We start from the raw sequence: 26,987 nt of genomic DNA, 5'->3' as shown, positions 1-26,987 counted from the left end.
TAATATCGAATAATGAATATTCTCTCAACGATCGTTTATCATGAAAATTCCTTAGTATTCCGTGGGTGTCCATCGAAAGCATGAAAAATATCGTGACAGAGGGTGGTGCCACGTCCCTTTAAAGGGATCTCCTATAATCCAATTTGCTGGTCGAATGATATTAATGGTTCGGAACAATACCAGCTCGTTCCTCAAGAATTATTCGAGACGGAATAATCCTTAAATATTATGCCTGACGATTTCGAGATCTTAGCCGTTTCTCTTTCGATTTTCTCGTTGGTTGTAGACGCGTCGATCTTTTTTTTCTTTTTACCCCTGTTTTTATTCCTCCGCCACGCAGACCCTTGAGCGATTAAGAAACGCTCGCCGGAGGAATCGAGTGGTTTAACGTCGAATATCGCGAGGGAATTTGACGGGAAAACGATTTTGATTCTTCGTCCTCTTAGTGAATTTAAAGCGACTTTCAATGGCAGTCAGCTTCACGGGCTGCTTCCCTTCGCAGACACGATTATGCGAGCCGATGAATTTGCAGCAGCAAAGTCGAATCCGAGCAAATTGAAGACGTTCGAGTTCCACCAGGTATTTTTCAACGTCCTCGTGATATTTCCTGACTAATTCACAGACTCCAGAATATTCTCCTCGTGCTTTCTATACGTTTTTCCGATTATTCTTTAAAATGCATTAGGTTTAACGAACTTGACGCCTCCAATTTACTAATTAGGTTACAAAAATAACGCGAAGTTCGTGAAGCGTATTTATAATGGCAAGTCAACTTTCGCAATCTCCGAGCAGCAGTTAGCATCTTGGAATATTTTAGGATTCTTTAAACGCCTAGAACAAGTTTCTGCCCCTACGGTCAGCTCTCGACCGATCTTTCGCAAAATGTTTGCTCTCGCTCGTTCTACTCAAGCACATCTACTCCTCTCCCCCTCCTTTCTTCTCGTAAAAGCCCTTTGACTTAACACGAGGTTAAACAAAAGTGTGCTACATATGAGACACACACTTCGGACCTAAAAATATCCGTCAGAAGGAACACTTTCGATTCTTTTCACTTCATCTGTTACGCTTTTTTCACACGTGACAATATGTATATAACATATATGTATATAACGTGACAATATAACTGAATTTTGGTGGAAAAACAAGTATCGGTGCCAACCCAACCACCTAATTTCGCTCGCTAATTACTTCTCATTTCCAAGATTCAAAATTCCAGTGAAAGGGAATCGCTCGCTATGGAGAGATTCCAATTGTACAAGCAGGCGTGGCGAGCGTACTCAAGGCAATTTCGATAGCAGATCTCCAGGAATCTATCCACATATTGGCTGATTGTATCCGTGGTGTTGTATTAACATAGACTTTGATTAAATCTCGAATAAAACGAACGATTTTTAATCATCTTACTTCAATCTTTTTCTTCTTTGCCTTTGAAGATTCCTAAAAAATCACGAATTCCCAATTCCAACGACAAAGAAATCCCTTACCAGGAAGAAGATTCCATCCGGGCCTTGACGCGTACACCAAGAAGGCGGCGCGTAATTTGTCGAATCGATTAAACTGATTTGTCGATCGCGATTGCCTTCGAGACGTGTCGGGACAGCCGGCGTCGAGCCGCAAAACGAACAAATTGCTGCCCCGACAAAAAGACGAAGGCCTCGGCGAGGGAATAACGAAATTAAAAGCGTCTGCCGTGTCGCAGCTAGGTGAGGGTCGCCCGTGGCTACAAGCAAGCTTCAAGCCTGACAGCCTCACCGAGCGAGCGAAAATAATAGAATAGCACACGGGAACGGTCCGCATTGTCCAGGATAAAGTTTACGATTCGCCCTCTTCTGGTCCACCCTTTCGTCACACTTCTTCCCTTTCTTCCGTGTCAACTCTCTTGAAACGGCCGGTTTCAGACTATGACGACTCTCGAAACTCTTTTCCCTTCTCATATTTCCATTTTCCACGGCGATGTTACCGACCTCCCTCGCTCTCCACTCCGCCTCTCTGTCTTCGTTTTCTTCTCATCGTGGCCGGTTCCCTTTCTTTTCGCCGAGTAGCGACGCGAACCCGCGATACTCTCGCGGGAATGTCGTTTCGCAGGAATAATAAAGGAATGGCACGACTTTAAAGCAGATGAGAGGCAAGTCACGAGCAGCGAAATTCCTTGGCGAACCGACAAGATGCCGCACGCGCGCCTCCTCGATAACGGCGCGTCGCTTTCAAACAACGACCTGTGTTTTTCCTGGTGTGGTTTTAGCCCCGTGAAATCCGACGGGCCGTGTCTTTGCACGCGGAAACGCAGCTTTGCCGGCGAACTATTGGATTTGCACGGTGAATTATGAAATCCCGCGGTTGCCGCGCAAATCTGCCACGACTGGCTAGGAATTTCCAGGCTTTGCTAAATGAGCAGACTGTTTTTCTTGTTTCTGGCGTATCTTGGGCTTTTTCGGATACACTTGGCTCGAGTAATTTGTGACATTTGATACACGCAAGAGTTCTATGCTTGCTGTTTCATATCTTGCCACACTCGCCTTTACGCGTGTAATATTCACTATAATAAATTCGAAGTTATTTGGTTTCAACTATTTAATAATAACTTTTCTATAATAATATTCATAACATTTTCGTGAAATAACCGTTCCTAAATTATGCGAAATTCATCCCTATTTCTTCCCAGTTCTAAATTCTTATGTATCCAATATCTTCCTCTTTTTTTTCCGGAATTTTATTGTATCTGTATTTTTGATTCCATTCTATCCCTACGCAATTCTGTTCTATTATCTTTCCCTATGTTTTCCTATCAAAGCTTGAATTCTCAGTCGATAGCAGTGACTACATATATATCGTCAAACAAGTTGAAGCTACGGTTGAATTCCGAGCTCGTTAGGACAGACAAGATAAAAAGAAGGAAACGAGCGCACTGAGGATGACTCATCGAAATTACGCGACAGTCTGCACGCAAGCAAATGCGAATGTAACGATATTACTACGAGCTGCACAATTGCGGTATTGTCAAGCTCTTGGGGTCCAATGAGTAGACGCGCAAATAATAGGGGAAAATGTTCGTCTGGCGGCGCGTGTGCTCACGGGGGCCTATAGAAAGCGAGCACGAGGGTGGAAAAGTACGATTTCGTCGTATATCTTCGACGCTAGACACTCGACGCTGTGACGGAAGGTCAGGGGGTGCAAAGTGATTCGAAATGGAGAAAGAATGGCAGACATTTCGGGGCTACGGTGTAAGCGTGATACTGATGGCGTTAGACAAGGCTTTTTCCTACGGCTTTGGCAACTGCGATACGAGTATAGGGGAGTTTGCATGAATCAAAAGAAAGAATTGATCTCGTACTTGACGTCGTGTATCTTCTATTTCGCCCGAATCGATGGAGATTGCTTAATGGTACTCTTAATGTGATCGTTTTCTTTGCTTTCGCTTTCTTTATTTAACGTTACTTCGACGAAATGTAGTTAACTAATTATAGAATTAACCATAAAATATTATTGAAGCTGCCTAGTTCGGTGATAGTCGTGATGTAACTAACTGAAAAACCCATCTCCAGTTTTTATTTTTTACCTTCGTGTTTCACGATAGTAAAATAGAAATTGAAGCAATATCGATTTTTAGTTGGATTCAATACTTTTCTATTAAAACTCGAGATGCACTAGAACGAACCACTATCAGAATGGAGAACTTGTCAATTTGCACGATACACGCATAGAACGCTACTCCTATCGTTGAATGGCACTTCAGGCTACGAATTCAATTCTGACGAAGCTGCCAATGGAAAATTTTCAATTTCTTATGCAACGACCATCTCTATTTTTTATCGGAGCACACGAGTTCCCGGTATTTTCTTGCACATCTGACGGGAGTCAATTTACCTTTCCATTCTTTTCAAAGCATCTGCGAAATCCAGCTGGAACGTCTTCCTTCGATGCTTAATATGGAATATTTGTCCCGCGGGATCAAATGCGCGGGACAAATTGCTCCTCGTGGCATTGGATAACGCGGCCAACACGATAAGACAAAGTGGATAGTCGAGTTCGGATAGAACGAAACAAGTTTACCTTTGAAATATCAGAAATATTTCGGAGAAGATGAGTCGGGAAACTGGTTTCCTGTAAACGATATAATATCGTCCTATCGCTGGCTAAACGTACCACCACGATATCGTCGAACAGACAAATAAGAATCAGAAAGGGAGATATGAAGGGAAACTGGATCGAAATAGGGGATGATTTAGGATTTTCCGATACTATGCTTCGGATTTTGTCTCGTGAGAATCCAGACATCCTGTGATGCCTCTCGTCCCTTTTTTAAAAGAATTAAATTCGCGTATTCAGTTTAAAGCGACGATAACCAAATCTGCTTCGTTCGTTATTAAAACGTAATTCCATTCGATAGAAGCGAATGGTTTAACAAAAGACGAGAACGTTATTAAACCGATCCCTGGCGTTTTCCTCGTCTCCTTTGTTGTAAAAGTTCCGAATCGAAAGAATGCCTGTCGTCGGTCGTACTTAGCGTAATTTATTCATATCCGATTTCGAGTCATTGCGGCATCGACGAAGAGTACAAGTAACGTTCTCTGCCGGTATGCAACTCCCGGAAGTGGCGACAGGGCGGAGAGAGCACGAGAGCCGAATATTAATTGGTCTTAATTATGCGCGGCGGAGGGCTCGTTTTAACACGACCAAAGTTTTTCGCGACGCCCCGACCACCTCGTTCTTTCACCCCTTTCTCCTTCTTTTATGGACCCTCGGTTGATGCAAGAGTACACGGCAGGCTTTAAAGGAAGTTACGTGGCGCGGAACGAAAATGGTCCCTTGACGAGTTTTGCCATTGTGGTTTATCGAATTTTCTCTTCTTCCGTGAAAAGTTTCGAGTGCCGGATCGCGGCTATGCTCGCGCCAGACACGTTTCAATTAACGTTCCGTTTCCCTTCGAAATTCCTGATTAACTTCGCATACCATTGATCAACGAACGATTTTCTTCCTTGCAATCCATTGATTACGAAAGGCGAGAGAAGTTCCTTTCCCGTAACAGCTTTGATCTTGACTTTCTCTCAGCGTCGCATCGAATTTTCCAACGGTCGGCTAATCTTCATTTTTTAAATCCAAATTGCGATCTCTCTCGCGCAGAGTGATTTAATGGTATGTAAAATCGATCGTTGCTTTTCATGGTTTGCTTCACCACTCAGCGAGCTTTTATCCGAGCCTCTCAGTGGCGGGATTTTTATTGCGCAGCGGCAGGCTTTTTTCCATAGAAAAGCCTATTTAGCTTGTACGTGGATACGATGTAAATGCAGCAAGTTACGAGAGTGGCTCTCCCCGAAAGTTCCAATCTCCCGAGGCGAGAAGGAATGCGATTAAGCGTTGATGGCTTCCTAAATGCAAACAACCCCCGAAACCGTAATCACCGGAGACAATCACGCCGCGACAAAGGGTAGACGATGTTTTACCGAAGAAGAATAAATGACAGAGGCACTCGGCGAGGATGTCAATTAACCGACACCTCTTGAGATTCGTCAGCCTCCTAGGAAAACAGTTTCCCTACGACTAATCTACTTTATATTCGGCGTCGAAATTTACTCCCCGGTTCAAAAATAATTTTCTACGTCTGCGTTCCATGTATTTATCTCAGCAGATTTATTCGCATAACAAACGAAGACCACGATGGAAGAATTCAACAGTTATAATTATATCTTTGGCTCCTATAAAACTTCGTCCATTGCCAGCTACTTTCCCGATGGATTTGCATCTTTGGCTCTACCAGGTTGTTCTCATTTTTGATTACTTCTTCCCTCTTATCCGTGAAGCAATATTAATATCAAAAAATCAACGAGAATATAGCCCCATCGTATATTTCTCCTTGCGATGGTCTAATAATATAGCAAGAGAGTGTTAAAGAACAAAATTCTCAACCTCGTCTCGTATTCGACATGCGCGTTCCGAGGATTCAAATGGAGAGCAACCCTTCGAGCATCCGAGCCATTAAACCAATTGCAGCAAAAATGGACGCTGATTTTACGGTAATATCGGGTTCCAAGAAACGGAAACGAAGAAAAGGTGCTGTCGTGTGTGTTATTGCACATGATACGCTTAAGCGAGTGGCATGGCTTATCGTCAGCCGGAAGGAGGGTGGCTGGAATTCGTAGGTTACTCGGCCTCTCCCTTCAATGCCTCGTAGCATTTCCCGACGTGGCGGCATCCATCCCCTACCATCGACATCGAGGTCTTCGTCCTCGTCGTCGTTGCCTTCGCCGTCGTTGCCCTCGCGCCGTGGCATCGCGACCCTTATATTAAAGGCAGCCGCCCCATCCGAGCGAGTTGCACCATCCGGCGTGTTCGAGTCACGACTACGCGCGAATAACTGACTCATGCATCCTCGTAAGGGTTCCGATATTTTCTCTCCGTCTCTCGCGGACAGCAAGCTTCCTCCAGCGTTTTCTTCACTTCACGCAAGCTCGTTCATTTTTACTGCTGTTATTTGAGGTATCTTCCTTTGGGACGGTGCACGAGACTGTAAATATTGTAGAATATTCCGGCCGGCGAGAGAAATCGGTTTAAATTTAATGTCAGTCAGAGGATGCAGTGTTTCATTGCTCCTCCTCTGTCTGGTTTCGTCGAAGCGATGGAAATTACTTAAGATCGTGCACGTTTCTGAAAGACGTAGCGTATCGGTCGAAACTTTTTACGTAGACTCTTGGAAAAATAATAGACTCGGAGAAGAGTTGTGTATAGGACTGGAATTGTGACAGGAGGTTGGTACAGTTAGACCTGGCTAGCTGGGAAAAATTGGTGCTCTTTTAATTAACCTGATGGAATAGCGACGGAAAAAACATTCGACGGTAGTGTAACTAACCTTATCATTAACAGAACGAATTTGATTAAATTCTCTCGTATTCTTGATATAGAATTACAGTTGAAATGTAATTAGTTTAGTTCAGCTCGTTACTATCTAGCAAATTGCGTTCCACTGTTAAACGAGACTCGTTATAAGTTGCATAGAACACGAAATATTTGAAATATGTAGAAAGTATGATATTGTGAATTTTATCGTTTCCTTCTACGATAAGTAAATTAAGAGGGTATGCAACCATGTCGGCTTAAAGAAAAACAAATCTTATGCTGCATTTTTTCAAAGCTTAACACGTGTAGAATACTGTGATAAAGGATATTTTGAAATTCTAAAGTACGGTGTAGCTATAAAACTGAATAGTGAATTCTTTTATCTTATAGACAGATTAACTTAAAACTTTAAACGCGTTTTCCTTGAAACTATGTTTTTCAACCTTGCATCCGGTAAATCTCCGAAACCTTTCATCTGATTAACTTGAAATTGTTAAACATTATTCTGCGCAAGACTGTCTACAACATCGCGTATGATTTTTTTATATCTTAAGCCGTTGAATTTTTCTAAGTGTTTAAAGTTGATTCTTTTCAGTGAAAAATAAAAATGCCCTTAACAAGTCGCCATTCTCTTATGTTTCAAAATTATGTAAAAGTCTTACCTTGCGTTGAAGATGATCTATTTTTGTATAAATTCCTTAAATATAAACATGTTTTACTTTTTACAATGCAGCCACGTTTGCTGCTGGTTGCAAGCAAACAAAGTTGCACCGGATATGAAGTTAGATAATATCGTATCACTCAGCCATTTTGTAATTTTACGTAATAAAAAACATATGAACACAGAACTAAGATGTTGCTTAAAGTGTCCTGTAAAAATTTCGATCCTTTAACAAATACTTGCAGATGACAAAAAAAAAATGTTAGATTTATCTTATTTCGTAGGTGTTCAGAGTTGCATATTCTTTTAATAATTAATACGAGACACGATATTCTCGGTAAGACTAGTGCGTCTCGCGATAACTAAGCGTAAACTAACGTTAACTAAAAAGCAGAAAACGCTTTCCACTTCTTGTTTACTCTTCCTATTTGATATCTTGTTCATACGCGTGTTGATCGTGTTTTTTCTTGAAACGGGAGCTCTTTGTCTAGGCAGAAAAACTGTAAATATTGCAAAATAACCGGAACATGGTAGGGTCTCTGGTATGAGTGAAAAGCATTTGTTTGATGGATGAATTTTAAGTGCAAGAATACATCTCCACCTTTCATGTACTAAATTATATTTAAAACTCACCATAACATGACTCTATTTATAAATATACCACGACTAAAACGCTATCGATCACTTTTTATTGCGGAAGTAGATAGACTTAATGATCCAAGAGATACTCGGGACGCGAGAAGTTGGATGTTACCAGGAGAAACTAGAGACAATTAGCCAAGTAATAGGAAAACTTCTCAGTATCGAAGATTTCCATTAATCTGTATTAATCTTGCGAGCACCACTAACCAATGTTTCGTCCGTTCTATGAACGACTCCTGGTAGGCTACGATAAACACACTAACAAGTAATTTAGAAGATCCTGAGGGATGTTATAGCTCGTTCGTTATTCTCGCTTTCTAATCAACACGGAACAAACATCGCGTGATGATAAACGATGCCCGCTGGAGAAGCTACATATTCCAGCTTTCCGCGTCGAAAATCGTGAAACCTCGATGATAGCTATACGAAGTTTAAAAATTTATTTTAGGACCGCGACCCTGCTGGCTCGAGTCATAAAAACACTGCCGTACCAATCATGACATCACTTTGCAATAGAAGCATCCGCGCACCGATAGTTTTTATGTTTCCATCGAATTTAAAATTCTTTCGATATCATTCACTCTCGCGTGATGTCGATCTATATGTATATTCGCCACCCTCGATCTGTGACGACTTTCTACGCAGGCATAGATTTTTTTATAAGCATTCAATTTTATGTTTTAATTTTGTTACAAATTCTTCCATGGAATCGAATCTCGGTAATTAACTCGTTCAAGATATTACATCGAAAAGAAGTCACTTGGACGTTCGGTGATGAATGCTTGCCCAAGAATGTAAAAACGATTATTGCAAAGTTCCCAAGTACCAAGAACCATCGTTCGCGATGTCCATGTAAAAAATTGAACGTGAGAAATGAAGTTTTAATTGGCCGATAGAAAAAGCATCGTATCATTTAGTTACGATAATTTTTCATTCCACCGGGACCACGGTTCAGAAGCAGAAATAACTTGAGTCTCTGGCTCACCGATATTCCACGGACTTCCGGGAACAGAAGACCGAGCGTTCCAACTTTTTTAACTAGCTCAGGTATTTTCATTATTATTAGAATTTCCGTAGGACCGAGTGGGAAAACTTCCTTTGCTGGGGCATTCGTATTAAAATTTTTACGAGCTGCCAAGCGGAAAACTAAGTTTCCCCCATTCTCCGAGTGTTTTCGAAGCGAAGTGCGAAATACCACACAAATCCGTTTCCCTCCTTTTAAGAAACTTTTCGTTAAAAGAACAATCCCTTTTCCTTTTTTCTCCATTTGAGCTTTATTTCGCGCCCGAAGCCGGCATGGCCGCGTGCTTTACAGGCTTCTTTCCCGTCGTTTATTATTTTTCAACGCCACGTAAATTTTATGGGGTTCCGTTGCCGCGTGACTCGCGTCACCAGCTCGTCACCACCTATCCAAGAAGCTTCCCATGAGATTCTTCTCAAATAATGTATACAGGGTGTCCCACAATGAGTGCTACGCCCAATCAGAAATTTACTCCACAGACAGAAATAAATTCGAAATTAGAAATCGAAAATCAGAAAGAACGAAGCTTCTTCATTTGCATCCGCGTTTTGTGAAAAAATGTAATTTGAAAATTCGTCGGATACACGTACATGTAGCTATATAATTCCCTATGAAACGCATTAAATACAACCTATTTTGAACTCAACTTTCTAAGAGAAAACAAGATCCAAAGGAAGAAATCTTATGCTTCTTTCGTTACTTATATTTGTTTACAGGATAACATCCTATGCAAGTTTATCTCCTATCTTGGAGCAGTGTGTATACACGTATCGCGCACAGTTTTCATATCCGAATTTTACGATTCTAGGATGCCAGAACGGCGTTGAGACTTGCCGTTGGCAGCTGTTACCTGCCTCCCGTAGGTCGACGTGCGCACCAAGATTCTTGTATTAAATCGTGAAAAATGGATTTTTTGATCCGAGCATATCGACAGCACACTCTCGAGCGACTTGCTCGTTCTTCTGTTCACGGAGGCCCATGGTGATTTATGGGAAACGCACATCGAGTGTATTACGCGAAAAACAATATCGCCTTGCCGCGTGACTTGCGTACTGCGCTTGCAAACAGGGGCTGCAAAATTCGAGGGGCTGCCGCGTTTAAAGCGTCGTTAATCTGTAGTCTCTATGGTAGCGGAAAGATTTATGAGAATCGCGCTATAACGATCGATGATTCGGCTACAATATAAAATTCGGTTTGGACAATTGTGCAGAAGATCGGTGATGGATTATAAAATCGCGTGGAAAGGGAAATTTCTTTCTCTTCGATATTTTCACAATTGGGCAAAATTGTACATCTGATAATTATTGTTATGTGGTTGAAAGTATAATAACACGTATTTTCCACTCTGAATAATATTTACTGTACAAGTTACAGAAGGAATTGGAATTGTTATATTTTTTCGAATTCTTTATGTTATTCAATTTTTTACTTAAATACACAAACGGTATACGGTAAGAGAATTATTAATAACTTTTGTATTTTCGGCTACCAATTAAAAAATTTTCTCCTTCTTTGAAAAATCAATGGTGCGGTAGCATTCGTTCTAGCAATTTTAAAAAAGGAATAATAGAAACTGTTCATCGATTCGATTAAATGCAAACCAATTTTCAAAAATGGCGAGAGAGATACACTAATACGCTGGATATAAAAATTCGCAGTGAATGCCAAAAAATACTCCGAATTTCGAGTAAATCGTCCGCAATTGGAGTGTGTCATTGTACCGAAAATTAAGCCGAGGTCTTACAGTTGTGTTTCGACAATAAAATGAAAATATTCTAATTAAGCGCTTGCCATCCGTGTCGCATAGCGTAATTCGTCGTTGCGTTAGATTTATTCAGAATTGTTAAAAAGTTTAACAATGCAGCTACATATATAGCATTTCTAATATTAGAAACAGCAAAAATATTTTAGTTCTTGAAGAATATACAAATGCGTAATAATCGATCAATTACGAACGAAATACTTGGATTTTAGTAAAATTCGCAGAATCGAATGAGAAGCAAAGACCGAAATATATTGCCAGAGGCATTTTTCTCCTCTGAATCCCCCGTGCAAGTTCGTACCATTGTTTATCGTCGAGCAATGGCATTCGAGATCGTTGCTTGAAATCGATATCTCGATCGGCGGAACGATAGAGAGTTTTCGACGAACTCGAGAATAGAAAACGGGCGCTGACGAATCGCGAGGAGACGGATCCAAATAAAAAGGTGAAAAAACATCGACGCCATTTATTCCTGCAAAAGTTTCGTGCTTGAGGAATGACTCTCGTTATGCAGCCACCGAACACGTCAACGTTTTCAATTGTACCCTTCGTCGGTCCTCGCGGCTTTTTATTTCGCGGCCGAGCGTTCAGCCGTGAAATTGCGCCGCTATAACTGCGTGTCTCGATCGGAACGACAGAAAAATCTGTTGCCAGCGTACGTATCGGCTTTCCCTTACTTTTCGTTCAATCGATTGCTTAAGACGCGTGTCAGGGTATCGTTCATGAACCGACAGCAGCTGATTTTCGGGAGAAAAGAAATCTTTCTGTATCGAGGTAATTACTCGATTGGTAGTTAAGATTCTTCGTAAAATTATACACACTTAATGCTTTTCCAGTGTAAAAATTGTTCGAAAGAAATTGATAAATATTGTCCATCGTCTCTTGTTCTTGGACGTTAAAATTAAAAAATTGATACGTATACGTTAAAGAAAAAATTCGAAAATAGTATGGAATGTCTTATTGAAATATGGAAGACGTAAGATCATCGAGAGTTTTCAAGAGCATAACTTAAACATATTGCATATAAATATATGAACATATAATTGAAGTTAAAACATATTGATGACTAAGTGTAGGTTGTAATTGTGAGAAAAGGACGCTAATCAAGGGAAACGGTGGACGTCTGCGAGGTAACAGATACCTCAGACTTATAAATGCATCGTATCAAATTGATCCGTCAATGGGGGACAACCCTGTGGCAGTGACAAATTGGTGTGAACAGAGGAGAATACCAAAGTGAGCGAAGGATATTGCGTGCATGAGATATCGCAGGGGTGTGACGGAATTGTTCACGTAACGGCCATATCCTTTTCAATATGTTGCAACTTCCGTGTATTGGAATTGTGGAAAGAACGATGGGACGTCGAGAAACTGAGGACTTTCTCATAAGAATTATTTCTAGAATCTCTACTTTCGTGACTTATACACGAGAAACAAATAATTTTCTTCCAAACGATAAATTTTTGGTTTCTAAAGATTTGTAATAAATGAATACTTGTCATCCCCATACGAGAATCAATTAAAATTTCAGTATCGAACACTTGTAATACAATTTTTCTAAGGAAACGATAGTATCCAAATTGAAAAAAAAAGAAATGCTTTTCGATCGTTCTGCGGCACGTCAATGGTGTTTCCATATACGAAACAAGTTTTCTCTTGGAACCATCAGGAATTATCTCAACCGCTGCTCGACCAGAAAGACCTAGACCTTTCCGACAAACTCGTCGCATACCGTTTACGAGTGGCGCGAATGACCGCCACAGATTCCACGTCTCAATATCGAAATGTCTCTTGTAGTTGATCGCGATTGGAGGTTGATCCATCAGGCTAGGACACGTTCATTCCAACGGGCGAAAGTTTGCCGATAGTTGAGAAGACAGATGAACGAAGACGAAGGATGATTGGTGGTTGGCTTTAGGAGTAACTTGGAGACAGCTCGAAGACACTGTCCATGGACACATATACAGATCCCTTAGCGCAGAAAAGGGGCAAGGGAGGAATCGCTCACATTCGGACCGATTCCAATTCCTGATGCCTTTGCTTGGTCAACGACACGACGAGACGCAACCATCAGGCCTGATTCTCTCTCTCCACGCTTGGTGGAACCAACCCTTCGCTAGGCTGGCCGCAAACAAGGAGGTGGGCAATTTCGGGGTTGCTCAGCGTTTCTACCCCGCTGGACCATTTCAGTTCACCACTCTCCCCTCGCTCGTTCTCCGTACTCTTCTTTAACCATCCCTCTCTCGTCCCTGTATCTGTGTATCTCACTCTCTCGCGATCAGCCGCAACGCTGGAAACCAGATGCTTCCACATTCCTCGAGGTCGAGAACTTCATTGCTGTTCGTCGAGTACCGGGGATCTTGCTGATCCCGGAATTCGATCGAAACCACGATTCGTTGGATTCTTTATGACATCATAGGTATCGAGCGTTTTCGCAATTGCCAAGGGGATGTACGAACCTGATGAGTTTGTAAGCGAGGGTGTTTCTTTATTGTCACTTCGCGGGGGAATATACGTCGGACTACGAGGTGTTGAAGAGTGGAACGATTTTTTTACATTTTAATTCTTGTACTCTCTTCCCCCTTTTTCTTTTCCTTGTTTTCTGTATTTTAAGTAGTAGGATGTTCTTGAGAGTTAACACGAAGATAAAATACGTACTCTTTTATCGATTATCCCCTTTATTCGGTAGTCCATTAAATCCACCTTATTTTCGCCGTGTCACGCAGTTTCTCTATCGCCCCAGATACGAAGAACAGATTTCTCGACATCGTGTCAGGTAATTAATAACGAAACTCATACATGTAACTTTCACTGTAAGTGCTCTTCGTGCTTCGTCACTGTTCAGTTTATAAGCGAATATACGGAAGAAAAATAGCCTTCCACCTTTTCTGTCGGAACACCGATTGAAATTCGTTCGATTGTCCCATTGTTCGAAGCGATGCTCCTGCTGTTCAAAACGCGATAGAAACGCGCCCCCTTTACAGGAGAAAGAACGAAATTACAAAGACACAGCGGGTCGATTCGGGTCACAAACAATTTGAAACAGTTGTGGCGGGTTCCGAGATATTTTCACGTTAGATTAGTGCGTTTTAGCGTACGTCCGCGGATTATTCCGCTGGTGTAAGTGTACCGGAAACGCAGCCACCGTCCCTGACAGCGGACCTTAACGTTTATTGTTATCCAGGTTAATACCCAGGCCCCGTGTTGTTGAAACTCACGAAATCCAAGCGTGACACAGGGTAGCTTTGTTTCTTCCGTTCTACCAGCCTCCTCTTTACTCGATTTTATATTTCTGCTCTCTGCTTCTTTTTCGGTTATCTTGCTCGTCTAACGTTTTCCGCAACACTAGTCCGGCTTTTGCTCCAACGAAAGTCGAACGAATGCAACCAGGTTACGATGTTATCGAAGTTGTGTTAGTTTTGTAAATTCGTAAATTTGTAGGATTTTATAGTTTATCTCGAAATTCTACTTCTATCGAATGTCCGAATAGATGTTTCGTTAATCTATCCTGAGGAAACAGAATTGACGGAGCAAAGGAAATTTCGCCTCTAAATTTCTTCGAAATAGATTTTCATTTTGAAAAAAGTTTCAAACGTTTTGAGTTGACTTGAACAATTATACGACTCAAGGTAGTTAAGATAAACATCGTAGAATATTTTTAATCTTTTCGAAAAGCTAGAACCTAGTAATCAGATTAGACGTGGACACCAACGAGCCAGTTCGCCTACGAAGTGCGAAAAAGCATGTTCTCTCGCGGAGAATTTAGCGTACAATATTTTTCTAGAAGAGCAACATTTTACCCGAACTTGACCCTTGGACAAAGAGGACCAACAAGTCCTCGTTCGAGGACTTTGTACGCTTGATACTTTAAATTTTGGAGTATTATAAGCGAGTTTAATAAAATGAAGCAAGGTAATCTGTATTCATGGTGGTTGCGATGTTACGTGCCTTTTTTCTCCTTGCCTTGATTTCCATATGAACAAAGGGAAGATAAACTCTTGAGAAACAGCAAGGACTGTGGCCAGCTTAGAGCGCAGATAAATTTCAAAAAAGATTCAACGCTGGAGATTCGGTACCGATATATCAGACTTTTCTCGTGAAATTTTAAGACGTTCTCGCGTTTATTTGGAAAATACGATTGTCCAAAATAACATGGCGGCTCGAGTATGATATAACGTACCCGAGTTTTGTTCTCTTATACTTCGATGATTATCCAGGCTAACCTCATGAAAAATATAATGGTCGCATTTCTTACGTTCTTTATTTTCACCGTACTCCGCGTCTCGTTCTCTTCCAGCCGATAAATAACACATCCTAGAGTGCGCTAGAAAACTGTACTAACAGTAGTTTCAGCTTCAGGTGCTGAAAACGACCGAACGAAAACTCGTAAATAACGATAAACTTTCTATACTTCAGTCCTAATAAAATAAAAAAGAAGGCAAGTTAACCCATGACTTTTTATTATATATTTCACGTCTGTACCTTCATTTCTTCGGCAAATAAATAGGAGAAATAAATTACACTGATCACAATTTCACGCTGGAATTCATACATCCATCGTAACCCGGCGCAAGTCGCCATTCACGCACAGTTGTAACTTGTCTGCAAACAAACCGTGAAAATACCGAACCGACGACGACGAGCAACACAGCCGCGTTTCCTTCATTTCATTTCTCTATTCATCGTCCCTATTCCACCCTGCAACCGCTTAACTCTTCTTTCACCCTCGTTCGCCTCGGTTTCTCCTTCTCTTGTTTCTCATCCATGGCTTTTCGCGCTGTTAAACGTTAAGTTTCCTGTTCAGGCTGTGAGAACCCGTGGAGGAGGGGGTAGCAGCTTGGGGTGGGCAAAGAAAAAGAGACAGAAAAGGAGGAAGGCGCGGCTGAATTTATGCTTCATTCGTACACGTTAGGTATACACGAGGAGAAAACGAGTGGAGCGTAAATTATGGTACTCTTGAACGCGAGCTCACCCGCACTCCGACCTTCTATACTTCAACCTCAACCAGTCGTTTCTCGTTGCGAGAACCTGTTGTCGGTACGAGTTGGAGAGGTGTCTTTTATTTATTGTTTCAGGTCAGGCTATGCCGCAAGAAATTTCATTTTAAAAAACCTGCGTGTTCCCTTTGGACCCGGCGAGCGTGCATCTCTGTCATCTTCGTTCACCTGTCCTTCGTCATTTTTTCGTTCTTGCCGATGAACTCCCGTTCTCATCCATCCGGTACTCTAGTTTGGCGCGAAAGAGAGAAGAGTGGAGCTCGCGGCAATTTTCGCGAATGAGACCTCTTCCCTTTCTGGCTCGCCTCTCTCCTCCTTCTCACCGGTGTCTACTTTAAGTCTATCTCAAACACTCGCTTCAAAGCATCCTGTTAGACTGTTTAATAGACAAACGAGCCGGCTGTGAATTGGTAACGCTTGTGAAAGGCGTTCGCGCGAATGGCCGACCGTTCCTGTCCTCCGGCGTATTTCACGCTTTGTATTGAATTAACACGCGTGCAGTACAAAAGCTACTACGCGTGGATTTCCTCTCTCTGAATACGTCGCCGGGACGTGTGACTGTTCGCTGCAATCGTTTTTCGTGGCTTATTTCGCGACCTACGATTCCGTGTTTCGAGGTGTTAAGAGTAGCCATTGAGATCAAGATGAAAGAAAAGCGCTTCCGAAGATTGCATTTCAACGACGTTGATCTCACTGAAAGAAACTTTTAACTGGACGTTTATCTGTTTTGGTTCGTAGACACTGCTGGATTTACGTTGGAAATCGATCGGGTACGTACACCTATGGATAAACTCTCAGTGGAAATTATTCCCGGCAATTTTAAATAGCGGAGGAACGTTCGTTTTCTCAATGAAATGCCTCGATCAAGAGCGTTTTCACAAATTTCCATGGCATTCGCGATTCCACGGTTGGAATCCAAGCAGGTAATCAACGATAGTCGTCGTCGTCATCGCTCTTAAATAGCTCGGATGGAAAATCCCATATTTCCGAGGCAGGTTTCCCCAGGATACACAAGAGGAACGAACGAGTTCCTGTTCGCGTCGCTCCGCAGAATAGCGAGCGGAAGGCACTAATTGACTGGCTCCGTCGCCTCCGGTTTTTGAAACGAATTAGTTGACGACGAATCCGATTCAGTCGCATCCTTTCAGACCCTTTCTCGTCCTGTTTACCCCTCCAACACCACCATCCCCTGTTCCGTCCTTATGGCAACGACGAAGCTTGCGTTTTTCAGACCCACATCTCGTTACGGTGTTCGCGGACACAGACGAATGGGGGTGATAGTGATGGGCTGGGAACAGGGTGGAAACGGGGTGGAAACGATGAGAATGGGTGGGGAGTTTTTGTTAAGCCATCGAGAGTTTGAGTTAATTCGCTTGGCGTCGAGACGAACGCATTACACGCTACGGGACTATGCTTAATTAGCCTGCCATCGAGCGCGTGATTTAATGCCGCGTCCCTATCAGGAAACGTTTCGATTGCGCGCCGTGTTCTTTGAACCATTGAAGGCCTGTTTCTCTAATTACTGGGACCGACACCGCTGCGAAATAAATTCTTTGTGCTACGCGGTGAAGCAACCTCAATGTTTGTTCTTCCTTCGTTTGATGGATAGAAAATCACGATAGATCGATATATCGAATGTACATCGTCGTTTATGTTGAACAGGACGTATTTTAATCATAAACATACGAATAAATGGTACTGCATTGATTTTATTATTTATAATCATCAACTAAGTAGCATAAAATTTTATAATACGATTAAACTGATTTTTAAAAAGCAATATATAGTAATAAAACTGGCGTTTAATGATTGTTAAACTTGATAGAATGTTTTATTCCATATATGAATGTGTTATTCCAAGTTTTGAACTCGGTCGCGTAAATTTATGCTAACTTTTAGATTCTCTATAAATTTGGATACGTACTAACATTAATGAGAGTAAATATCTCATTATTAATATTAATATTTACATTATTAATATTAATACTATTGATAATATTATTCCACATGACTGAGTTAAATTACGCGTGAAATATTTAGTGACCATTTCATTACAACAGCGAAAGAAAAATTAAATCGGGTCTCGATTTAAGGAAACAATTTGCACGATGTTTCTATGTAAATGATCTGATCGATCCTCTCAAGAGGAAAGAGCGAAGTTTAATACAGAAATATCGTATTTGCGTTCGCTGAAATGAATTTCGAAGGCTGATCAATCAACTTTATTCTCCCAAAAGTTTGTCTCGAGGCTCAATCTTCAATTACCCTCCGATTTCTGAACGAAGGGATGAAATTATGATATTCCGAACGAATCAGATTTTACATCCATCGATAATTTAATTTTCACCAACGAAATCCCTTATCAATCTCGTCAATTTCATCTTCTGTTCACTCTCCAGCTCCCGTTTCACAAAAATATCATCGCTCTAACGATATTTGCCGAATAACAAGGAGCTATATGACAAACAAATTGTCCAACTCACGACGCCTATGCTATCCGAAAATCCTTTATCAATCTCATCAATTTCTTCTCCGAAATACCTTCCCACTTTCGATCTTCAGTTTGACAGAAAAAGAATTCTGACGATTTCCTAATGAAAAATCATATAAGCAATTTTCCAAATCACGAAACCTATTCTACTCGGAACAGATTGGTGAAGCGCTCAATTATCACAGAATCTGATTATCGTGGTAGCCAGACTCGTTTTCACGGTAGAAAAGCGTTAGAGGGGAAACCAAACTGAAAGGAAGAGGCCAAAAGGGGAAAGTATGGAAAGAAAAAAGGTCGTGGAACCCCCTAGTCTGAAGTATTCACGCGACTGCGTCGTCGTGAGGTCAGAATCCACGCTCTGTGATAAAAGACGCGTGTGGAGCTGTCGGTGGTTACCGCAGGGGTTGCTAATACTCTAGAAATCTGCACCCTCACGTCATATTCGAAATCTCCTGGTATCGGGGGGAGACCTCTTCGAAATTCCGTGTCGACATCCGCTTGATTACATGCGTCTCTCTTCCGATTCATTTCCGAGCAGGGACCGCGTTGTCGCTTGAGAATTTCTTTCCTCGTGCCGTTCGGGATCTTCGCCTTTCCGAATGGGATTCCCAATGATTTCGCTTAAACGATCCCTCTTCACGGAGATCGATCTCTGGCCGTGCAAATTGCCGGTGAATTTCATCTGGAGAAGTACACTCATCAGACGTTCTTTTTATTTTCTCGATAACTACAGTGACCAACGAAAATACTTTGACGTTCCTAGAAACTTTCTATGAATATAAAATGTTTCGTAGTATTGATAATTCAGACGAGGTAGAGACAATTCTACGGAAAAAGAATCAGTCGAATTTTAAAAATTTGTTTAGCATATGTAACTTACTAATTAGTTATTAATTGGAGGGGGACAATCGGCAAGAAATTATTTTACACGCGGGAAAAATACAAAATGTGAGAGATGTATTGTCTCCACCAACAAATAACACAGTTGGCAATTTTATTAAAAATTTTCTAAGTAGGTGTTCGAATACTTTCGTGAGCTATTGTACGTAAATTTTCCATCTTCGAAAACGAAATCAACCTCTCGAAATACAAATTTTTCTTTCAAATGGTTACAACGGAATGGATGATGAAAGATTGAGAAGTAGCTCTTCGAAATAAGTTTCTTGGAATAATTACTGGCAAACAGAAAAGAAGCAAACAGGGTAATCTAGATCTTCCAAAGTACGGATTTTAATCTGCTTCTGATTTCAAAGGAGAACGGTTTGAAATAAAATTACCTGCCGTGGAAAGTGTTCGATAGGAAGTTGGGTAAAAATAGTCGATAATTAATTTCATACCGCTGAATTCTTATTCCAATTGGAACGAGAGATGTTAGTGTGGCAGGGAAACCTTGGAGTTACATACTCGATGTCGAGTGGGGCCTTTGCTTGTGAACCGCTGTGTAATTACGGAGAACGACCGAGAATAACAATTAACACCGTAACGAGTGAGGGTAGCCTCCCCCCGTCAAGCAAAGCTATTCGGACAAGGACCAGGAAACAGAATGGAACTCCAGTTTCTGATGGAGGTTATAAGCTCCAAGGTCGTTTGAATTTCCATACGGTACACAGGCTGGGTTGCGATCTCCGAAAGGAAATTAATTAGTTTCACCACCTATTTCTACTAGCGCGAGAGGTGCTTCTATAAAATATTTCCATAATTTTCTGATAAAGTAGGTCAATGATATACGAGAGATAGCGAAGTAAAATGTTTCGTTTCTAAAATAAAATAAAACTGAGATTACCGTACACAGTTCATTTGCCACAGGAATATTATACATTTATAAAAAAGACACTGTGAAAATGTCTATCTTGCATTCATCTAAAATAACACTTTCGCGTCTTAAGATGGAAAAGTAAACCGATAAAAGCGAAAACAGTCCAAGATTTTTGGGCAACTTTAACAAGTTTAAATCGGATTCGCGGCGCGTTCGCAATTATTACGATTCTTGGAGCAAAGCGGAAAGGATTAAAGTGGAGGGTGCGACTTAAGACTGGAGCTTTCTCGGTTGCTTAACGCATTGGTATTCGGCTGCAGTGCCCGTCTAATACCTCGCTTTTGTCTCAACAGGGGTGAATGGAGAGGGCAAGCCATTTTCCTCAAGGAGGACGTAACGTGAGGCCGGATCAGTCTCTTTTCCTTCTTTTTTCTTTTTTTCTACTCTCCATTCTAGCGGAAAGTCCTTCACCAAAGAGTTTCACGAGTACGGAAAGATAAAACGAGATGGAGGATGATTGCCCATTGCATCGTATTCCGAAATCTGGGCCAAACGGATTTAAGTGAAAGTTACAAAGATCTTATTCACAATTTTTATAGTAGAAATCTTTCCGAAAGCAATTTGTTAATGTCAGTAAGAGAGACATTTTTCTGAAGATCTAGAAAATCTTCTCGTCTTAAAGACTTTACACGCTATCGATAAAAACTTTAGAATAGTAATACGACGAAGAAGGCGAAGGTATAAAGCTGAATATTCGTTATTTCCTATGTTTCGTAACATTCAACGATTTCCCAAAAGAATATCAAGAGTACATCGTTCTCGATCGATAAGATTTGAAGGAATTCACGTTTGATAAGGTACATGTACCCTGATCCATTTTCCTGTTGAAGCAAAGCGTTGAAAACTTTTTATTTCAACTCTTCGAACGTTCACGTTTGTGTCGCAGAGACACAGCCTGATCTTGAGAGAACAAAAGGAGACGATCCCCTCTACAGTAGCCATAAAACAACCGCAACACTGTTATACACCGCGTTCCTATCCTTTCTGCCTCTTGTCCGAGCTTTTCTTCCCTCTTTCTTGTCCTTTTTTCCGCGCCGCGGCAGTCAGTTACGAACCAAACAACCCTCGTATTTATGAGGGATCCTCCAACGGAGAAAACAGGATACACACCGGCCAATTTCCACCCATCTACCCTCCAACTACTCATACTGGTCCTTCCGTGCAGTGTTCTTCGCAGTACAGCCCAAATTTTTCTGCTCCATAGGTTTTAACGAGGAGTTTTCGTGGGAAATGATCGTACTTTATTGATAACCCGAGTACCTCTAACAGGGTTTTTATTCGCCCACCCTTTTGACCGGCTCCTCTACGAGCTGGACTTCCGTTTGGCCTTTTTGTTACTGGCTTGAAAGGATACTGGCATATATCACGGAGGGGAACGTTAACGAAGTTTTTACGATCTCTTAATATTGTAACCCCAGTCAATGCATTATTTTTTGCTTAAATGGAAAGCGGTAATAACACTCGTACGATTATCAAACAATGCTTCACAGGTATAATTATTATAAAGTTTAATAATTAAAGGAAGCAAACGTGTTATCGATCGATTAGAGTAAATAAAACGTAGAAGGTTAAACAGTGATCTATTTTAATTTCATATATGTATTTGTCTAGAGAGCATTAATGCACGCGCAAAGGGAAAGAAATTAAAATATAATCGAAAGTCGACGGGAGGAAAAAACATGCGGCGATTGTTAAATAATTCACAGGAGAAATTAAAACGCTGCCTTACCGAGTGAATCGATAAAACTTCCATACGATTAAGACTCGATATATCTCGCCACGCGGACCCTTTTAATTAAAGAGAAAGTAGCGAGTCGTTGAGTTATCGCGGTGAGGGGAAACAAAGAAAAGATAGGAAATTGCGATACACCTGCTGTTCAGCCGGCTATATTTACCCTGTGTGTTTCGTTATTTTCCAGGAGCCGCAGCCGCATCCCGTGTCTACGTGGACGCATTGTCTCGATTAGCACGCCAAGCGCAACTGGGTACATGGGGCGGTTCCAAGGATGTCGGTAAGTTTCGCAATCTTCTTATTATCGTCGTGCCGAAACTTGTTCTCGCCGGTTTCTCGCCAGTTTCTCGTCGGCGACGTGTCCCAATGGAGATAGGAAAACGTGAGATTCGCGAAAAACGACAATCACGCATATAAGGCGCGCGCGCGCGTGTGTATGTGTGTGTGTACACGCGTGTCCACGAAACACACGGAGGTTCGTCGTTCGCCGTAATTACGGTGAATTAATTAAAATTTGTCACGTAATTATCGACGAATGAACGGGAGCTCTGGTCGATCCTTAAACAACAGCTGCGTCGACGAAGGTTAATTAATTAGCGTTCCACGCATCATTAGACGGGCAAATAAATCGTTGTATCGCGGCGCAGCTGTTGGCGGAAAATTTGTTTGTCTCGATCGTTACGTTTTGTTCCAACGCTTTACCAGATACGTTGAATTTAAAACCGGAGTTTTATTTGTCCCAGCGATCCGATTCTCACACCATCGACTTTGTCTTCGTTTCGATGCGCCTCTTAATTACCAGATTGCCCGCGTTCCATGATAATTATTTCAATTACGCCGACGCAGCCAGGGATATTTATAGCAAACTAATAGAGGGCCGGTCGCAATTAAAATCGGCCGTTCGCCGATTGATATACATCCGCCGCGTTTTTAATTGTTTTTCAGTGATTTTAATGGCCAGCAAACACTCTCGCCTGACTCGCGCGCACGATTCCCAGTTAATAAGAATTTTAATTCGAATCGATTTGTTTCGTTCGTTGTCGTTACGAACTTCTCCACTCGAGTGTTAATTATTAAGGGCAAACCAAAAATTCGTTCTCTGCGGAACATACATACATATTGTGGAATGCACGTGGACGTACAAAGGCATTGAGTCCTTGCGATATAGGAACGCGAAATGTATTCCCTGACAACGTATTAATACTTCCAATGCGATAATTCTACCGCGATTGATGGGTTAATCTACACTATGTAGTCGCGTTAAAATTAATGTGTAGTAATACAACAAGGAATACGTTGTAACATGGTTGCAAAGTAATCGCATAATAATAGAATAATTATTCCTGCGAAAGAGCCGATGTTCCGATATCGTTACACCAATCAGGTTAATAATTTTACAAACACCTGTATTAAAATTCACGAGCAATAATATCCGTGAAACTATCGCTAATCCTCCAAAAGCGCTTCGAGGGAGGCATCAGATTTCCTGCAACTGTCAATACTGTGCGTCGAATTTCCCTCCGAAATATGTATAATTTTACGATAACCAAATATTATACACTGACCATCTGTTTAAACGTATTTTCTGGTAACTACGCTCTACCACTGTCAGATGCAGAATGTTGTAACATAATACGTAATACGTGTTTAAAATTAATAAATTTTCACTCCAAAAGTTTCTAATTAAATCTAAAGATTGAAACTACACGTCATTGCAGATAAAATGGTACTTTGTTAAATTATAATCAGAATGTTTTGTTACGGGTGTCGCTTGATATTATAATTCAAAGGGTTGATTTAATAAATTTATAGGCACGCAGATGACGAGACTTCCTTGTTCCTATGTTTCCAACATAAATTAACACTAGCAACGAGTTGGTCTATTTCAAAGGGCGACTCTTTCGCGGAATGAGCGCGACTCGCGCTTTTTCTCGTCCGCTTTCAACAAAGTTTGGCCTGTCGCGTCGGCGCGAGATACGCCGGACCAGCACTTCCGTGGTTTCCAAAGCCAATAAAGTTTCACCCGTTTAACCGTCTGTCTCACCCTGTCTGTCTTATAGACAGGGAGACGAAGGGAGAACTGTGGAAGAGGGTGGAAAAAAGTTGCTAACAGGATCATTGCAGCGTGATAAGTGTACGTATTAAGGGCTGGGTCGATAACCTTCGTGGCCGGACTGGCGAGATTCGAAATAAGAAACGAACGCGCAAGACTGAGGCAACAGCCTTAAGAAGCTGTCCAAGTGCGACCCAAGTTTTATTTGTTTTTCAACCGGAAAGAGAAATCCCATTCGATTCGAAACGAATTGCCCGTTTGGTGTCCGCTTGGTATTTTCCGCGCACCGATCGCGTTTTCGCCGTTAGAATCTTTAGTAAGAGATACTTCTGTGGATACAGTACAATTTTTTCTTTGGAATACGTTGGTGGAAATTTGAAATTTACATCTCTATTATAACGTTACTTTAGAAAACAACCATCTGTAATTTAAATGTAATTTAAAGATTGGTTACGGATCTTAGAAGCTTGTATCATATTTCTATCAGACTAATTAACGATATATGTATATATGTATAAATGTATCGTGCAATAATTATAGAGCGCGTATCAATTAGCTATCGATACTAACTAACTTCTAACGAGACAAACTTTGGCATCAGGATGATAGACCTCGTGTTCGAGTAATATTGCTTATATCCCCCCGAGTCTTAAACGACATCGCTAGAGAATCATCAAATATTCATATCGACATCGAAGAAAAACCAATTCTAAACATTTGCATTTTCTATTAACAAGGCTGCATCCACAGATGTAGTATCTTTATTCATATTTTTGAATAAAATAAGGAATAATATATTTCTTATATTCGTGTTTACTAGAAATTCTCTGAATTATATGGTCATTTATATCCAAATATAATGCGGTAATTAAACTAGTAAGGATTTCACGGACGCAATACTGTTTTGAAAGATAATACAAAACGAGTTCCAGAACACGCCTACATTGTATCATCCTAGTGGATACTGGCTAAAGTTAACTGCAATCAGTGGTTGGCTAGAATATCCGAACCTTGGATAACCCCTGTTAACTGCATACGCGACGCCCTCGGGCACCTTCCAATTTAAACTCTGCCTTGTATGTGCTACCACGAAATAGGGTTACCGTATTATTATTTGTCCTTCCAACTGCTCATGAATAAGACTAAAACAGATGAATTGTCGTTCTACAGGGTTTCATTCCAATTTTACACGGCAAAAATACTCTTCTTCAAATTCAATGGCGTTTAATTTAAATTCTACGGCTATTACATTATTTCTTCCCAATAGCATTTTCGGATCGTGACTTTAATCTTCGATAACTAATTCTAAGAACAATCTACACGATTCGATTAAACTACGTAATGAAGATGAAATATTCGAAAGTAAAGGATAAGGAGTCGCGAGAAATTCTTGGAAAATTGACCGTTATCAGAGAAGTGTCGCGCTCGGAAGACACTTGGAGTTTCTTACAACAATCGATGGGTAGCGGACTGGAATATCTTATTACCTCCATTTGGCTGTCTGGCAGTTTTCCAGTGTTACGCCAATTTGCACTCGTTAAAGAGATGCCTTTGAAACTTTCCGCACTGGCAATGTTGACTAAACGTTCTTTCCTTTGCAGAACTCAATTTTCATTAGACGCGCCTAACTTTATGACAGGATACTGCATGCTTTATTCCTGGCCTAGCGTTTCTTATTAAATTCTGCTGTGACGAATGATATGGCATTCGTCTTGCTTCGCCGACGTTCCCACTTCATTTCGACGCAAAATAAGAAATGCGCCTGCATTTACTAATAAATCATTGTCCAATGTATCAACCTGTGTTTAATTTGTGTCTCGATTCTTCGATTGTTATACGGAAATATTTTGGTGGTCTAATCGGCCTGTTTCTTATGCGAAATAAAAAATGTGTTGGAATAACAACGAAAACAAAGTTTCGAATCGTCGTAACATACTTCACCAGAAGCGGATTGAGAAACAATAACATACCTTATTGTCTCTGTAAGCACTTTTCGATATTCAATTTCAGAAACGTTCGCGTCGCCACCCCTAAGTTGTTGAAATAGTCGCTGACAATTTTTTGCCAGAATTTGTATCTATTACTAGTGGGACACACAAATTCTAAAAATCAATTCCGATAGAACGTACACGAATCTTTCTCTGAATTTTCCATACCGATGCGAAAACATTTCTTTTTCAGTATTTTTTGCATCCGTTAGTTATTAAAACCGTGTACAATATTTTTTCGAATTCTCTATACCAATACAAAAATAGTTCTCTTCGAATATTTTTTTGCATCCACCAGTTTGACTTCCAAACTACATTATACTAAAAATTTGCTTGGAACATCGTGAAAATAATCGAGCAGCAAAAGTGTAAAACAACAGATAAAGTACGATTCTCGTAGTGATAGAAAAGGTTTGGACGCGCGTGTTTCAATTTCAACCGCAGTACGCGAGATTTCAATAGACGCGATAATTAAGAATTAACTTAAAGGAATTGCGAAACTTCTATCGAGTTTTAAACAGCGAGGAGGAAATCGCCCGAAATAATAGATAGTTTATCGACTAGCTTGGAAAATTGATTAGTCGAACGTTGGGAGTTGGCTTTCGCTGTTATTGCGAAACATTCTCAAAGAGATCGTTTTAGGTTGCATCGACAGTTTACTCGTCGAGAAACATTTCCTGAATAGGGCAAGGATTTCCTTTGCCGCTGCGACGAACCTTTCCAACTTGCTCACCGAGGAATCCGGCGACTCAAGTTTAAATCGACGGACTTTTGTCAACTGCGAAACGACACACGCCGGTAGAGAGACAAACTCGTTCAATTTAGACATGCGATTCTCTCGTTTCCAGCATCGTCCAAACTAAATTAAACTTTTAATTATTCGAATAGAATTGAGAAAAGAACAAACTGTGACTCTTTCCATTTTCATTACGCAACACGTAAATTCTCGTTGCTTTCGTTTTCTTTTCTTCAAATTGTTCCCCTTGAATGGAA

At 41.0% G+C, this 26,987-nt stretch overlaps 1 protein-coding gene and 1 long non-coding RNA gene across 2 annotated transcripts in view; one reads left to right on the top strand and one right to left on the bottom strand.

The window, feature by feature from the left end:
* The window catches only part of LOC139993188 (uncharacterized), a 232,816-nt gene that overhangs the window by 147,327 nt on the left and 58,502 nt on the right, over positions 1-26,987 (bottom strand). The window lies entirely within an intron of this gene.
* Irsp53 (Insulin receptor substrate 53 kDa) overlaps positions 1-26,987 on the top strand; it is a 162,854-nt gene that overhangs the window by 83,269 nt on the left and 52,598 nt on the right. The window contains exon 4 of the mRNA XM_072014678.1: positions 22,141-22,233. Coding sequence (XP_071870779.1) covers positions 22,141-22,233 — 93 coding nt within the window. The remainder of the gene's footprint in view (positions 1-22,140; positions 22,234-26,987) is intronic.

Source organism: Bombus fervidus, chromosome 12 (assembly GCF_041682495.2).
Source record: "Bombus fervidus isolate BK054 chromosome 12, iyBomFerv1, whole genome shotgun sequence".
Lineage (NCBI taxonomy): Eukaryota > Metazoa > Arthropoda > Insecta > Hymenoptera > Apidae > Bombus > Bombus fervidus.
This window is presented reverse-complemented; position numbering and strand designations above follow the sequence as displayed.